The following is a 17,457-nucleotide window of genomic DNA, read 5'->3' on the forward strand; positions in this document are numbered from 1 at the left end:
TTATACGAATATCCATTCTTTTTTAGATTTGTTTCCCATGTGGGCCATTACAGAGTATTGAGTAGAGTTCTCTTTGCTATACAGTATGTTCTTATTAGTTATCTATTTTATACAGAGTAGTGTGTATGTGCCAATCTCAGTCTTCCAATGTATTCTGCCCCCCACATATCCCCTGGTAACTGTGAGTTTGTTTTCTATATCTATAGCTCTATTTCTGTTTTGTAGATAAGTTCATTTGTACCTTTCTTTTTAAGATTCCACATATAAGTAATATCATATGATATTTGTCTTTCTCTGTCTGACTTGTGAAGGTAATAGTTTTAGTTGCCCTATTTCTGCTTCGAAGAGAGTAATGGCACTTTCACTGGAGGAAAGTCTTACTGTTAGACAGAGAATGAGGATCCTGTGCCTCTCATGAGAGACTGCTTGCCTTTCCCATCTGGGCCTGTGTGGCCCTGGCACAGCATGGTATAGTACCATCTCCCATTGTGAACAGGCTGCATCAGGCTGGTCTTTCCTTCTCTTTGTCTCCTGGTGTTCCTGGATAGCAGTGTTTGGTAACTGGGAAGGTTTTGCCACATGTCAGCCGAGATGACTCTCAGCATGATGAAAATCACTAAGCTGGTCTCTGGGCTGTGTGCTTAGGGTGCCTGGACCAAACTGCACCGTGTGATCTGGGGGGAGGCTTCCATCGCCTCTTCCCAGAAAAGAGAGTGACACTACCTGTACCATTGCCTTCCCAGGGACTTCATGAGATAACACATCTGAAAGCCATTTCAGAAAAGGTTTTGTTTGGTTTATATATCATGTGGAATTATTATCCAGTTAAGTACTTCTGAGTTGTTCTTGCGTGTTTGATTGCAGCGATCCTAAGGAAGTGTAGGATTTAATCTCCGTGTGCAGGCACTTATTTGAGAGTAAATGAGGGCACATCACATGACTGAAACTGTAGAGCAATGACCGATTAGAAAATCCATATTAGGGCAGTTTCCCTTCATTCCATGCTTCAGTCTTCATCAGAATCATGTGTGCCTTTCAATAGAGTGTAATCTTCTTGGATTTCTAGTGGTAAGCTATATATTTACACCTTGTTTAGTCTCTATTACCAGGCATCACCCTTTGTGAGTAATAGAATCCTGTACCCAGAACACAGGGACCAGATCAGGATCCCGGGGTTTGGTGTACTCCAGCTCTAAACAATTATGTGACCTTCGGTCTTTCCCTGGGCTTCTCCAGCCTTCTGTTTGTTTCTTGAAGTTAGACTCAGTACTTAATTTTTGACGCCTTCTCCAATGTGAGATCTTTAGAACAGTTACGGTATGGTGGACTACGTGTTTGCAGGAAGGAGAAAAACTGAGTTATGTCCTCCAGTCATGTCCCTCATGAGTAGGGTAAACTCTGGGCAAACCATTCCATCTGTGTGAGTGAGTACCAGCTGCTTTTTCTGTGAGATGTCTCAGGTTATTGCAGGCGGAGTGAGATGGAGTATGCAAAACCTTTCTAAACCATAATCCATCATTTAAGTATTTGCTGCTGCTGTAGACACTAGAACACAGGGAGAACAATTTTTTTAACATTTTAATTTTACATTGGACCATAGCTGGTTCCAGGTGTACAGCGGAGTAGCTGTTGTAGACGTTGAAACACAGGGAGAACCCTAGTAAAGGCATGCATACATGGGTGCCTGGCATCATTGCTTAAACGTAGTCTAGGGGTCAGGAAAGAGATGCAAAGCAGAGTCAGGTCTGACTTAGATGAGTTAGCAAGGCTCAGAATCAGTGAGCTTCTACATAGCTGTCTCTTGTGAACCAGTGAGCCTGCACTGACGGTGGTTCCCTTACAGGTGACAGCAGAGCTCGACGCTTGGAACGAGGATTTGCTTCGGCAGATGAATGACTTCAACACGGAGGATCTAACACTGGCAGAACAGCGGCTGCAGCGCCACACAGAGCGGAAGCTAGCCATGAACAACATGACCTTTGAGGTCATCCAGCAGGGCCAGGATCTGCACCAGTACATCATGGAGGTCCAGGCCTCAGGTAGGAGACCTGTCCTGTGCTTATGCGTCCAGCAGGGAGATGATGAAAACAAGAACACCAGTCAGCTTAACTCCAAGGGGCATTTCCACTCCACTCATTCATTCTCTTCCCACAGGTACAAGAAACAGAGAGTTTTGTACCATTAAAAAATAAAAAAGAAACTGAAGCATGAGAGCTGAAATTGTTTGTCTGAGGTTGCCCAGTTAGCTATCATAAAGACAGGAATAGGACCAGGTTTCTTCTGGTGCTGCGGCTGCGGCTGCTTCTGCTGCCAAGTCGCTTCAGTTGTGTCTGACTCTGTGCGACTCCATAGACAGCAGCCCACCAGGCACTCCCATACCTGGGATTTTCTAGGCAAGAACACTGGAGTGGGTTGCCATTTCCTTCCCCAGTGCATGAAAGTGAAAAGTGAAAGGGAAGTCGCTCAGTCATGTCTGACTCTTTACTACCCCATGGACTGCAGCCTACCAGGCTCCTCCATCCATGGGATTTTCCAGGCAAGAGTACTGGAGTGGGTTGCCATTGCCTTCTCCGTGGTACTGTGGGGAGAAAGGGAATTCACTCAGTCATGTCTGACTCTTCACTACCCCATGGACTGCAGCCTACCAGGCTCCTCCATCCATGGGATTTTCCAGGCAAGAGTACTGGAGTGGGTTGCCATTGCCTTCTCCATGGTGCTGTGGGGAGAAAGGGAAAAACCAATGATGGAAATTAGCACAGATTCACAAACATGGTGCTCTAGAGAAGTAAACCAGGTGGGCTCCAAATGCCATTAGCCATCCTTGTGACTTGTATTCAGATGTGTAGATATTGCTGTTCCACGCCTACCCCCTGCACATACTCTCCTAGCCTATCCTTCACCCTCAGGGCTGACTCCTCATCTCCAGTCCATGCCTCTCAGTGTTACTCAGTCAGTCGTGTCCAACTCTTTGCAATCCCATGGACTGTAGCCCACCAGGCTCCTCTGTCCACGGAGTTCTCCAGGCAGGAATACTGGAGTGGGTTGTTGTGCCCTTCTCCAGGGATCTTCCCAACCCAGGGATCGAACCCAGGTCTCCTGCATTGCAGGCAGATTCTTTACCAACTGAGCCACCAGGGAAGCCCTCCCAGAGTCCTCATTTTTCTTATCACTAGTCTGTGTGTGAGTGTAAGGAGTACTGACAAAATTTATGGCAAGGTCATATAATTTTATAACTTCTCAAAAAACACATGGCTGTTACTCAGACTAGACTTCTTTTTCTATTTAGAATTTATTCGTTGTTTATGCAACAAATGCACGGACTCTAAGTTTCAGCTGCCACTTTCCAGAACAGCCTTTGAACTCAGAGCTGGAGAGAGCCATAGTGGTTCCCTAGTCCAGAAGGAAGAAGTTATTGGTCTGGGCCTAAAACTAGTAGACTGCCAGAGCCCAGGTTTCCTCACCCCCACCACCCCAGGTCCTCCAGGAAGAGGCAGGCAGGAGCTCAGGCCATCAACTCTCTGAAACATGGTTGGTCCATGTCTCTGTTGATTTAGAATCATGAGATTGTCAGACAGACCTTAGCAATCAAACTTGACTTTAGGGTACTGTGCTTCTTTTAATGATCTGAAAGAGGACATACCACCATTCAAAGGAACTTCACTCCTAACAGGAGGAGAGATATCTAGTAAATTCTATTTACTTTGATCAGCATTATCTTTCCTTGAATGTTCATTTGTGTTGTGAACAGGCTGCAGCTGTCTGTGAGACACTGTTTTCAGGGTGCAGATCATGCTCCACACAGCTCCAAGAGGAGCCCTTATTCACTTTGTGGTATATCTGGGGATTATTTTAAAAATGACAATACCCAAATACTCTGATTTAGCAACTCTGAATGGGGCTTGGGCCTTGGCAAAACCTTCTCAGATGATGCCACCATGCGGCCAGGGCTGAGAATCACTGCTTTTTATCGTGAAGGTTAAATCACAGCAGCCGATATCTCTGGTGTACCTTAGAACAGCAACTTCCAATTGTGGTCCCCAGATCAGCAGTATCAGTATTACCTGAGTTCTTGTTAGAAATGCAAATTCATGTGCCCATCCCCAGAACCTGCCAAGTCATAATCTCTCAGGCATGAGGCCCAACAGTAAGCCCTCTAAGTGATTCTGATGTACTAATCTAGGACTGCTGATCTAGGACCTGCTCTAAGTGTGGGCCCTGAGCCAGCAGCACCAGCATTGCTCAAGAGCTGACTGGGAAAACAGAATCCAAGACTTAGGAATCTGAACCTCATTTTATCTTCAGGTAAATTATGTGCACGTTAAAGTTTGAGAAGCAGTATTCTTGGCCACAGCTGTACCTTATCAAGGCCTTATTATGGAAGGGGAAAACTGATGGAGAACCTTGTCTGGACTCAAGGTTTCACCCTATAGCTTGTCCTCATGATCTTCAAGATAGCCGGCTATCCAACTAAGATAGGGAAACATGAGAGAATGCAGACACAGTACCTAGGAAGGAGGCTGTGCAGAACTCTGCAGGTACGCTTATCCCTTCATCCCTCAGTACTGATGTGTCTCGCAGGTGGAGAGCCTCATCTGCCTGAAGACTTGCAGCACTTAGGAGCAAGGTGCTGGTATGATCCTGGGCAAGTGCACCTCTGTCCAAGAGCCAGATATTCTTGGTAACAGAAAGACTGCCAGGAGCTAGTAGTCCCTGTAGACTGACTGTGCTTGGCGGTCCCCTTAACCATGAGGGCTGAGTGGGTGAAAACACCCCAGGCAGATGGGCTGCCCACCCCCACATATCCTGTTCTAGAAATGAACTTTGTCAAAAGAGCCTTGGTTGGCCCCTTCAGCCCTCTCTGCTGGGACGGCTGTTCTTGCACCTCCTCGGCTAGCTGTTCAGTCTGGCATAGCCCACGAGACCTCCAGGGGAGTGGTTCCAGGGCTCTCAGGGAAGCTTCCTCTGCTACCATGTGCCTGTCCTGCAGAGGAGGTGTCTGTCTCATCTCTGGCTTGGAGGGAGGGCAGCATCACACCGGAGCTGGGACTGGGAGTGGAAGTTGAAGGTGGTCTGAGAGTGGGCCTTGCCAAGAACCTGGGTGGCTGAAGAAGGCAGAACTTCAGAGACACAGGACTCAGGGAACAAATGGGTTGGGCATTTGCCTTGTATGTCTAATGAAATATATTTGAACTAGAGGTAAAAAAACCTGCTGTCTCAGAAAAAGAACAATTGGAAAAATGAAGAATTTGGTTGCTATGTAGCTTTCCAAGCTGAATTAATCAAGGGCTTATGCTTTGACTTTTATAGGAATAAATGGAAGTAGGGAATTTCCTTACACTTACTTTTAGGTGTGAACTTTGTAACATTCAGCCAGGTTCTACTAAATCCACCTGATTTGCTAAGACCCATAACCAAAGCAAAAGCCTCTGCTTAAATCAACATCAGCCTTAAAAGTAGTTGGCAAAATAGGAACATTTTCTTTACCTGCACATTATTTAGGGTTATCTATTGGGCCTCAACTTAGGAAGTGGCAGGCTTTTCTGGAAAGAGTCGTGCTGGGTCAAACACGCTGGTGGAATTCAAGGTCCAACTGCACCACCAACAAGCAGTCTGACTTTGGAAGTCACTATTCTTTCTCTGTAGACCTTAGTTTCTTCTTCCGTCTAGTGTGAAAGGTGGGCCTTCATTCTTAAACTTCCCTTCAGTTCTCACTTGCCATGATTTAGCCTCACTGCCCCCACTGGTTATGCCCCAGCTCGTCTCCCTAATGTTATCTGACCATGCAGCTGTTACATGTGACCTTAGAAATAAAACAAGAGCTATATATCTTGTGCATATGTTCCTTTCATGGTTTAATCAAAGCATCAAGTTCTCTCTTTATGCAAGGTCTCTAAGTGAAAACTCTTTGGAGTGTGTGGCAATGGTGCTTAAAATTTACTGTGCTTGGGAAGAACCCAGTCCCAGCACTTAAATTAATTCTTAAAGTAAGTTGTGAGGATCACTCGTCTCTTTGGACATAGGGGTTAATTGTACAGCCAGGAGAGACAGAAACTTCTGGGTTGGAATCTGCATCATATCTCCCACTGCATGGGTTCCCTGAGCATGTTATCCAATCTCTCCAAGCCTCACCTTCCTCTAAAAAAACAGCAATTATAGGAATCCTAACCATATGAAGTCACTCGGAGTATGCAGTGGGGTGAAACATGAGCCTGGTATGAGTTCAATAAAGCTTGATAACTATTGTACATTGTACTGATACGGTAGCTCACACTGAATTCTATTAGGGTTATTTGTGTTCCTGTAGCTTCTCCAGCAGCATGAGGGCGGGTCATTTTCTTCCTTCTCTTTACATTTCCAGCATCCAGCAGAGTGGTTATGTCTCACTCATAGCAAATTCTCTATATTGACATTTGCTGAATTAATCAAGTGAACATCAGTCTGGGAGAAACCGATATACATAAAAATAATGGACCACAAATAATTGTACTTATGTTGTAAAAGTAAAGAAAAGGCCTGTGTTCTTCCAAAATGTAAGCTACTCTGGGGTGAAGGAATGTGGCTCTGAGAGGAAGCGAAGAGAAGCTGATGTAAAACAATGGTTCTCAGCCTGACTACATATTTTGGAATCACCTGGAGAGCTTCTTAAAAATACCAGTGTCTGGATCCCACTCCGCAGGGATTCTTATTTAATTGGTCTGGAGTGGGCCCAGATTTTTTAAACTTCCCAGGTGATTCTAATATATAGCCAGGGTTGAAAATACTAATCTAAAAACCTGATTAAAGGACTTTGTGATTTCTGAACTGGGTGTTAATTGAGGTAGTGACACAGAAAGAGGAGTTGGGGGAGGAGAAAAGAGAAAAGAAAATGTTCTCTATCTGAGGCAGACACAGATATTTAAAGAACATACAAACAGTTGAAAAACATGTTACAAGTATGGGCAGTGTAGCCAGAAATACCTAACTCTACCCTAGACCACAGCCACCTCTCTCCATGAGGAAATCAAAGTGGCAGCAAAGGAAAACAAAACAACATTTTATTACCAACTGTGGCCTTGAGCCCTAAGTAATTGCTATGCTGAACGTTCTGGTAACTGAGTGTAGCCTAAGGAATGTCTGTTCCTGGATCGCTGACCATTGTTCCATCTTATCCAGTGTATCCCATTCTTCATTGCATGTTGGAATCACCCTGGGAACCTTAAGGTGGGAATTCCTGTTGCCTGGTTCCTACCCATAGAGATTTTTGATGTTGTTGGTCTGGGCTGTGGCCAGGACCTGGTGACTTTTGAAGTTCTCCAGATGAATCTTATGTGAGCCAAGGTTGAGAGCACTAGTCTAGTAGCATCCAAATCATCATTTCTAATGATATACTTTGAACAAGGTCATAAACATCTGATGGTAAGATTTTCTATTTACATTTTATATGTCATTCAATAGTCCCATCAGTAATCAACACAGAATATAATTTCCCCCAAGGGAAAGGAAAAAGTGGGAACATGGGTGTTTTTTGAGCCTACTAAATGCCAGGCCCTGTATCCACCTTATCTCTCTTAGTCCTCATAACAATCCTGAGGATTCAGTGTTCAGATTCCCGTCTTACGCGGGCTCAGAGGGGATTTGGAATGCAGAGACTTACTGTTAATGGGTCGCAGAGCCTGCATTCCAACCTAACTCTGTCCCCAGAGCTCTCAGATCACCCATGTTCTTCCTTAAAGAGGCCCCTGTGTTCACTAAACAGGTATTTTAGGAGTGTTATGTGTCAAGCACTGTGCTAGGTCCTGAAGAAGCTGAGATGCATGAAATAGAAATGGTCCTGGCCCCAGGGAACCTAGATTACTGTGAGGACACAGACAAGTTAGTAAGGAATTGACCTCAGCGGAAGTGTTCTGACACAAGGATATTTGCAGGACATTGTGGAGGTACATCAGAAAGAAATTTCAATACAGCTTTCTCTAGAGAGGCTGGCAAACTATTTCAGTATGCATATATTTCATTACTTGATGGAAAAGACAAACACATCTTATTGCATCTCTGGAAAGCCCCTAAGGAAGACAGTTAGGCCTCAGACTAGATTGAAAGCAGTAATGTCAATACACAAAAATACTATTTGCTATTGATTGATGCTGCTTACCAGTTGATGGGTATTAGCTGGGACTCATGTCAGTGTGTTTGTGGGCACCAGGAAAGAGGCATGAGTTTCTGTTCTTCTAGGTATTGCTGGAGTAACTCTGCATGTTCTTCCCATTCACTTCATTCACGTGATGAGTTGTTGAGTGTAGAAATGCAATAGGCATTTTCTTCACCCATTTTATTTCCTGTTCATCTCATTTAAAAAAAATCAAGTGAAATTAATGAAAATGAAGGACTGGAGTCTCAGGGCAGGCAGGTTCTGGATGGTGTTCTAAACAGGTGGCTGGCCCCTTTGATGAGGTACCAAGCTTAGATAGCCCATTTGCATGTGATGTGGCAGGTGTGAGCCATGAGCTTCCCATAGAAAGACACTTAGTCCAAGCCCAGCATACTAAACACTAGAGATGCATGCAGAATGAAAACAAAATGGAAAAAAAAATCTGCATTGTGGCTGGAAGCAAGGATCTACTTCTGCAGGTGGATCTTATATTACATTTTTAGGAAGTAAATGTGGAGGTCAAGGGTCATCCCATGATGCCTAGCAATGCAAAGGTAGAAATTTTTCTTTATCTTTTTGTTTTATTTCAGTCAAAGTAATGCTCTACCACATCCTATTGGTAATTGAAAATAGTAAGTGGAGGGAGTTGACTGCCAAAAGAACAAGCCATTCCCTTCTCTGTCTCCCACAGATACAGATTTTCAGGACCTGGGACTTAGAATTATGAAACCAACAGAAAAAATAAACATGGAAAGTTACTGAAGTTACTACATGTAACACCAGAAAAAAAATCTCCCACTCTCCCATATTGTCTTATATAAAACACTATTTTGGGCTCTGGAAATGAATTTCCCTTCACACGTATAGACTTTTCTTATACACTCCCACTGCATCAGGCCACTGTGTTGGTGGTGGCAGTGATAAATTTCTGATGGTGTCAGTCAGAGTGAGGGGGGAGTCTCAAAAGGGCAATTTTTTTAATGTGGCCGTACACTGAGATTTTGGGGCTCCTCTTGAGTGTGATCTCCATGGAAGTAACTATACTTTGGCACCCTGAACCTCATGGTTAGTTGGGATTCTGTTTGTCAGTATCAGGACCACAACTGCACCAGGTCATAGATTCCAGGATATGGGCTCAGGGAAAGGATCTGGACAAAATTAAGAATCTGAGGAGCCAGGTGGAGTCAGGGATCAGAAGGAGGCAAGCAATCCAGAGTTAGGATTTTCCCAAAGCCAAGGATCTGAGCAGGGCTGAATCAGAAATAGCTGGACAGTAAGAATCAAGAAATAATACAACTTGCATGAAGTTGAAGATAGGAGCCAAGAAGACATGACTGTCAGAAGATAGAAAGTTGAAGGATAGAAAGTCAGGAACCAGGAAAGCCGTGGGACTGAGGAGCAAAGCATGTTTATTGTCATCATATATTAGATACATATATATATATTATATATTATCTCACTGAATCCTCCCAACCAGCTCCTGAGATAGGTGGGTATGTAAAATCCCATTGTACATGTAAGGAAAGTGAAGTTTCTGAAAGCTTAGATAACTTGCCAAGATCAGGATTCTGATTTGGGACAGGCTTCACACATTCCATGTGCTCTATCACAGCAAGTAAGGAATCACAGTCAAGTCGCTAGAGGACAGAAGGACCTTGATAACTAGGCAGTGCCTTTGCTCCATCTTAGAGTTCTTTAGTGACCCTTGCTGAAGCAGAAACCTGTTGGAGAAAGGCTACTTTAGGCCTATTGGTGATAATGTGTGAATAGGAGCTCTGGTTTGGAGAAGAGAGGAAGTGTGTGTGTGCGCCCGCATGCCTGTGTGCTGGGAGAGGTGCTCCACAAAAATAAGGCAGGGAGGTCCGGGGTTTTACACAAGGGTTGGAGCCACAGCTTCTGCCTGACGGGTGTTGATTCGTCTCCCATCAAAGTCAGGTGGTTGGCAGTTTATTAATAAACTTTGGGAGCCCTTGTTGGTGACTGGTGGGGCTTACTAATGCTTTGAATCAGTAGAAGGATGAGCAAACTCTCCTGTGGGCCCAGTTTTAGTGTGATGATTTTTCTAAATGGATAAGTACTCAGTGTGTGCTAAGTTGCTTCAGTCATGTCTGACTCTTTATGACCCCATGGACTCTAGCCCACCAGGCTCCTCTTGCCATGGGATTCTCCAGGCAAGAATACTGGAGTGGATTGCCATTTCCTTCTCCAGGGGATCTTCCCCACCCAGGGATTGAACCCATGTCTCTTGTATTGGCAAGTGGATTCTTTACTGCTGAACCACCTGGGAAGGCCAAGTATTCAGTACCCCTGTGATATTGCTGGGGTGTGGTTATCAGGCATGTTTGCCTTTTTTTGATAAACAATAGAGCTAGCAGGTATTTCTAAGAGTGCTTTTTTAGGGAACCTAAGTAGTTGAGTAATAAAATTACCACTGGTGGCCAACTATTCTCTTCAGAATGCATTTAGCTTCTAATCATGAATTGCATCTGACCAGCTGAAAGAGAGTGTGCCTTTGGCAGAAGTTCCTGAGACAGCATCTTTTGGGCTTTGTTTTGTATTTCCCAATGTAATCCAAAGGCTTGATTGTGAATATTCTGGGTGTTGGCAAACCACCCAGTAAGGACTGCTGTATGCGGTCTTGTCTGGGGATGGACTCCAGTAAACCACCTCTTTGACTCCACTTAGTAAGGAGCTGATCATCTGTTAAAGAGTTGTTCCCCGGCAAAGGATCAGTTAATCCAATAGAGATGGTGTGCTTTGAGCATCTCAAAGGCCCATTATGGTGATTTATCCCTTTTCACAGAGTGATATGCAGAGGTTGGGAGGGTACTGGTGTCGTCTTTCCGAATTCCAGCTTTCATATGCATGTTGAAGGAAATGTAGTCTTTACCATACTACCTGGTTTTTAATTGTTTACATTTTGTTTTAATCAGGGATTGAGTTAATCTGTGAAAAAGACATTGATCTGGCAGCCCAGGTACAGGAGCTATTAGAGTTTCTCCATGAGAAACAGCATGAGTTGGAGCTCAACGCAGAGCAGACCCACAAGCGACTTGAGCAGTGCCTCCAGCTGCGGCACCTCCAGGCCGAGGTCAAACAGGTGAGCCTGGCTCTCCACCTTCAGCCTGGGCTTTCCAGTGGCTGAGTCTGGTCTGGGCCTGCTCCTGGTATGGGGTAAGGCATACAGAGCCTCAGGTGTGACCAGAACTTAGGAATAGGTAAGTTAAGGAATGGTTGTATTAGCTTCTGAAAGCTAGTCTGCTGTCTATTGACACTAACAAACAGATCTAATGGTCCAGTGGCTCAGACTTACAAATGCATTATTTCTCTGGCATATAACAATCTAAGGAGAACATCTTCTTAGGGCTTTTCCAAGTTGTCCTCAGTCACTGAATCCATTCTCTTCCTTTCTGTCCTCAATCCTGCATAGAGTTCATGGGAAAGGCAAAGCCTTTATCAATAGACATATTCAGGCTTTAGAGCCAGACTGATTAATTTGGGGGCACCTATATGTCTAGTAAGGACCTGACATATTCTTGATAATAAGTGGTAGCCATCATTCACTTCCCATTATTCTTTTCAGTGTATTTGTGGTTTTTATAAAATGTTCTCACCACATTAAAGCCAACTTTAAAGAGTTCTTACCTGTATGAGACATGATACTATCTATTGTCCTAAAGGATATTCCTGTACCATTCCTAGGGATTTATAGGAACATACACACAATGACCAATAATACATTTTAAATATACTACATATTTATATTATAAACAGACTAAATGGGAATTTTCAGCATAATGATTGATGACTTCCTATTTAGGCAAAGTGGGACTGAAGAAATCCGAATATAATTATAGTTCCACTTATTGAGTGTCATAGACCTTTTATACCTATCTCTTGCTCAATCCTCACAACCATTCTCTGAAGCAAACATTACTCTCCTTTCAGAGGAAGTCACTGAAGCTTAGCAAGGTCACCAGACAAAGGTCACACCAAAGAAAGAACTCGCCATCACCTTCCACATGTCCAGGAGGACTTCCTGGCAGGGTAGACCCCACAGCACTTCAGTGTTAGCTTCTTCTGCTCCAGACTCTCCCAATCAACCCATTTCCCCTGCTTCCTCTAGGCAGAGTCCCTGCCCAAAATATCATGTTGAGTAACTGCTAGCACTTTTAGATTTAAGTCTATCAATTTAGCACAGGGAACAAAAATACATTTTATAATTATTTCTTGGTCCCTTTTATTCAAGGTAGTCCTTGTTAATGCCTATGCTTATATAGTTATTATATATTATTTATTATAATGTGCAAAATTACTTTCTCTGCTCCCCTTCTTTTCCAATCAGTGCTGAGTCCTCACATTCTGTGCTAAAGATTCATCTTGAGCACCGGTGACATCACTGAGCCCTAAGCAAAGCCAGGTCACAGCACTGCCATCCAGGTTTTTTTCAGTTTAATTATCCTGGGGTTGCACCTAATTGTCTGGAGAGACATGTTACTTGTGGTGATATGGTAGAAATCCTAGCAGGCCCAGAGGAGGGATGAGTATTCAAATTCTGAATCTCCTGGCAGCAATGATAGTAATTTCTTTCTTATGAGAAGTACTTTCTCATTTGTGATCTCAGTTTAGGAGAAAAAGTCCATGAGAGACAGTGGTGTACGTTTACTTTACAAATGAGGAACTGAGGTACTATAAGATGAGTGTTCCCAGGGCCTCATGGCTGCTTAGGCTTAATTGAAACCCGAGCCCAGGCCTCCGAAATCCAGACCTGGGAGTTCTCCTCTTCTCTTTGTTCATGGTCATCTCAATAAACTGGATAACAGGAAAATTATTCCTAATTGAATTTTTGAGATGGAAGTACCAGACCACCTTACCTGTCTGCTGAAAAACTTGCATGCAAGTTAAGAAGCAACAGTTAGAACCAGACATGGAACAACGGACTGGTTCAAAATTGGGAAAGGAGTACAAGGCCATATATCATCACCTTGCTTATTTAACTTATACGCAGAGTACATCATGTGAAATGCTGGGCTGGATGAATCACAAGCTGGAATCAAGATTGCTGAGAGAAATATCAACAACTTCAGATATGCAGTTGATACCACTCTAATGGCAGGAAATGAAGAGAAACTAAAGAGCCTCTTGAAGAAGGTGAAAAAAGAGAGTGAAAAACCTGGCTTAAAATTCAGCATTCAAAAAACTAAGATCATGACATCTGGTCCCATCACTTCATGGCAGATAGCAGGGAAAAAAGTGGAAATAATGACAGATTTTCTTTCCTTGGGCTCCAAAATCACTGTGGATGGTAACTGTGGCCATGAAATTAAGACTCTTGCTCCTTCGAAAGAAAGTTATGACAAACCTAGACAGCATATTAAAAAGCAGACACATCACTTTGCCAGCAAAGGTCCATATAGTCAAAGCTATGGTTTTTCAGTAGTCATGTATGGATGTGAAAGTTGGACCATAAAGAAGGCTGAGTGTTGAACAATTGATGCTTTCGAATTGTGGTGCTAGAATAGACTCTAGAGAGTCCCTTGGACTTCATGGAGATCAAACCAGTCAACCTTAAAGGAAATCAACCCTGAATATTCATTGGAAGGACTGATGCTGAAGCTGTAGCTCCAATATTTTGGCCACCTGAATCGAGCCAACTAACTGGAAAAGAGCTTGTTACTGGGAAGGATTGAAAGCAAGAGTAGAAGCGGGTGACAGAGGATAAGATGGTTAGATAGGATCACCAACTCAATGGACGTGAATTTGAGCCAACTCTGGGAGAGAGTGAAAGACAGGGAAGCCAGGGGTGCTGCAGTGCACGGTACGCAAAGAGGTGGACATGACTTAGTGACGGAACAACAGCTACATCGTACGCAAAGAGGTGGACGTGACTTAGTGACGGAACAACAGCAACATCGTGTAGTTTTGTTTGCATTCTTTGTTTTTTATTTATTTTTGTTACTGAATTCATAGTAGAGCCAACTCTCTAATTATGTTTTTCTTGACTACAGTGAAAATGGAAATGAAATGAATTTCCAGATGTTCCAAGCTGCTTTTAGAAAAGGCAGAGGAACCAAAGATCAAATTGCCAACATCCGCGGGATCATGGAAAAAGCAAGAGAGTTCCAGAAAAACATCTATTTCTGCTTTATTGACTATGTCAAAGCCTTTGACTGTGTGGATCACAATAAACTGTGGAAAATTCTGAAAGAGATGAGAATACCAGACCACATGACCTCCTGACCACCAGACCACCTGCCTCTTGAGAAACCTATATGTAGGTCAGAAAGCAACAGGTAGAACTGGACATGGAACAACAGACTGGTTCCAAATAGGAAAAGGAGTACGTGAAGGCTGTATATTGTCACCCTGCTTATTTAACTTCTATGCAGAGTACATCATGAGAAACGCTGGGCTGGAAGAAGCACAAATTTGAATCAAGATTGCCGGGAGAAATATCAATCACCTCAGATATGCAGATGACACCACCCTTATGGCAGAAAGTGAAGAGGAACTAAAAAGCCTCTTGATGAAAGAGAAAGAGGAGAGTGAAAAAGTTGGCTTAAAGCTCAACATTCAGAAAACAAAGATCATGGCATCTGGTCCCATCACTTCATGGGAAATAGATGGGGAAACAGTGGAAACAGTGTCAAACTTTATTTTTGGGGGCTCCAAAATCACTGTAGATGGTGACTGCAGCCATAAAATTAAAAGACACTTACTCATTGGAAGAAAAGTTATGACCAACCTAGATAGCACATTGAAAAGCAGAGACATTACTTTGCCAACAAAGGGCCGTCTAGTCAAGGCTATGGTTTTTCCTGTGGTCATGTATGGATGTGAGAGTTGGACTGTGAAGAAAGCTGAGCACCAAAGAATTGATGCTTTTGAACTGTGGTGTTGGAGAAGACTCTTGGATGGCAAGGAGATCCAACCAGTCCATTCTGAAGGAGATCAACCCTGAGATTTCTTTGGAGGGAATGATGCTAAAGCTGAGACTCCAGTACTTTGGCCACCTCATGCGAAGAGTTGACTCATTGGAAAAGACTCTGATGCTGGGAGGGATTGGGGGCAGGAGGAGAAGGGGACGACAGAGGATGAGATGGCTGGATGGCATCGCTGACTCAATGGACATGAGTCTGAGTGAACTCCGGGAGTTGGTGATGGACAGGGAGGCCTGGCGTGCTGCGATTCATGGGGTCGCAAAGAGTTGGACACGACTGAGCAACTGAACTGAACTGATTGCGGTGAAAATGGAAATGAAATGAATTTTTAACCTTCCAAGTATACATTCTGTACAGGATGGGGAGCTGAAGGATGATAGGTAGTTTGTCAAGTGTGTAAGTAGATTATATATGGATCATCCAGGCTTGATTAATTGCATACATTCCCATTCAGTATTCCATGAATTATAGAGCAAAAAAATGTTCTTCTGGAATTGGAAATTCCAGAAGAGAAAATTCTGGAAAGAGAAAACTCCTTCTTCTCTTCACCATGGCAAGAATGACACATGGGGATTGTAGTTCAAAATGGTACTGGATGGCTGAGATCAGCCTTTAGGAAATCACGAAGGCCTTGGCAAAGGATATCAGCCCTTGCAGGTGCCAAGGGACTGCTGTCCCATTAAGCCATTATGCCTCATTAAACAGCCTTGTTCTCCTTGTCAGCATGGGCTCTTTCTTTAGGGAGTCATCTAATCCAGTTTCAGAGAAGGCTTTGGAGGTTTGATGGAAGTTGGTGGAGCAGGAAATATTGACTTGGAAGCTGTTGACACTTGGAAAGAGGGAGTTAATTTAGATGTCAGTATTGATCATGTGGGCTAAATTTAGACACCAGCTTGAGAGTTTCTCTTTGGAATGTACTCTCAAAAAAAAAAAAAAAAAAAAAAAAGACACCTTAATTGAAGTGCCATTAATAGAGACAGAAAGGGAGAGGACAACACTGTGTTATGTCTCTGTCATTATAGCTCAGAGGTTAAAGGTTTAGATTGGGCCTTCATAACCTATGTGCAGTTAGACCACAGTTATATTAAACTGGAGCTCTGAGGAGCAATGATATCACAGATGTTGACTAAAAATAATTTTCAAGTATTTAGAACAAATAAAACTGATTAACGCAACTGATTTGCTTTCTGAGGGATTACTTAGGACTTTGTATCTAAGATAAATGGCCCCAGCATCTCCAGAGAAATGCTGAGTCTTGAAGGGAAACCACTCCCCTGATTCCCATGGTCCAGGGCCCTAGACCACCCAGATACCCCCTTTCTTCTAAAAAAAAAATTGTTTAGATTATTCTCCAGACCCCACAGAATGCTTTGGTTGTTTTCCAGGAAAATTGCTACTCTAGTAAGGATGACCTTACATTTATTAGATAATTGAGAGAGATTTGAAAAACCTATTTAGTGGGCATAAAACTAAATGAATGCCCATATGTATTCCTGCAGAGCAATGCATTTAGCAGAAAATAGGCCAAAATGGATTTGTGGGATGTTGGAGCTCTGAGCTATGGGAAAATAGATTGTACTTATTTGTCTGCTAAAGACATTGACTTAAATTATCCCTGTGGACTAAACACTGGCCAATATTTGCATATGATCAAGATAGGAATTTAAAACAAAGGAGAAAATATTACCTTCTCCTCATATTCATATAGAAAATACCATTTAATTCTGTTCACTGTACATAAAAATTAAAAGGAGTTGGAGTAGTACCAAAAGATAGGCAGCCATAGGGACAAGTATCATCCATTTGTTTCAAAATGGAGATAATTAAGAAGACACAGTCAGAGTCTATAAAACCATGAAAGATAAACACATACAATCTCATAAATGTGAATTTTTTAAACTGAGAAACACTAGAAATATAACAGGCTCCCATTTAACCACCTGAGAGACTGACGATTTTCCTGTGGCTAGATTTCAGTAATGAGTGTGCCTGTGATAAATCATCTGCAGTAGCGGGAGCCTCATAGGTTTCCTGTCAGTGTGACCTAGAGAACACAGTCATAGCCAAGCAACTTCCCCAACCTACATGGGCACAGGATCCAGCTTGCCCAGCTTAGGTGGCATCATCATTTTGGACAGTCACATCTAGTTAACCAAATCCACTCTTCTCCTAACTCGGTTATCTGAGCTTCCTTGGCCTAACGAAACAGTAGATCTCTATGTTCAGTCCCTCCTCAGCCTGACTGAGCTGAATTGGTGACCTAACTCCCAAATCCCCAAGCAGCAATACTCTTCCCAACCCTCATTTCTGCAGGGCTATGTTTCTCTGTTATCCTGTGGTTATAGGGACAGTCTCTGAATTTTGAAAGAAGTATGGAATATTATGGCTCCA

General features: G+C 43.1%; 1 protein-coding gene across 5 annotated transcripts in view; it reads left to right on the top strand.

Moving 5' to 3' along the window:
• LOC102173333 (kalirin) overlaps positions 1-17,457 on the top strand; it is a 513,182-nt gene that overhangs the window by 395,104 nt on the left and 100,621 nt on the right. For all 5 annotated transcript variants that reach the window (XM_018045796.1, XM_018045804.1, XM_018045808.1 and 2 more), the window contains exons 14-15: positions 1,844-2,039; positions 11,059-11,225. In XM_018045796.1, coding sequence (XP_017901285.1) covers positions 1,844-2,039; positions 11,059-11,225 — 363 coding nt within the window. The remainder of the gene's footprint in view (positions 1-1,843; positions 2,040-11,058; positions 11,226-17,457) is intronic.

This window comes from Capra hircus, chromosome 1, assembly GCF_001704415.2.
Source record: "Capra hircus breed San Clemente chromosome 1, ASM170441v1, whole genome shotgun sequence".
NCBI lineage: Eukaryota > Metazoa > Chordata > Mammalia > Artiodactyla > Bovidae > Capra > Capra hircus.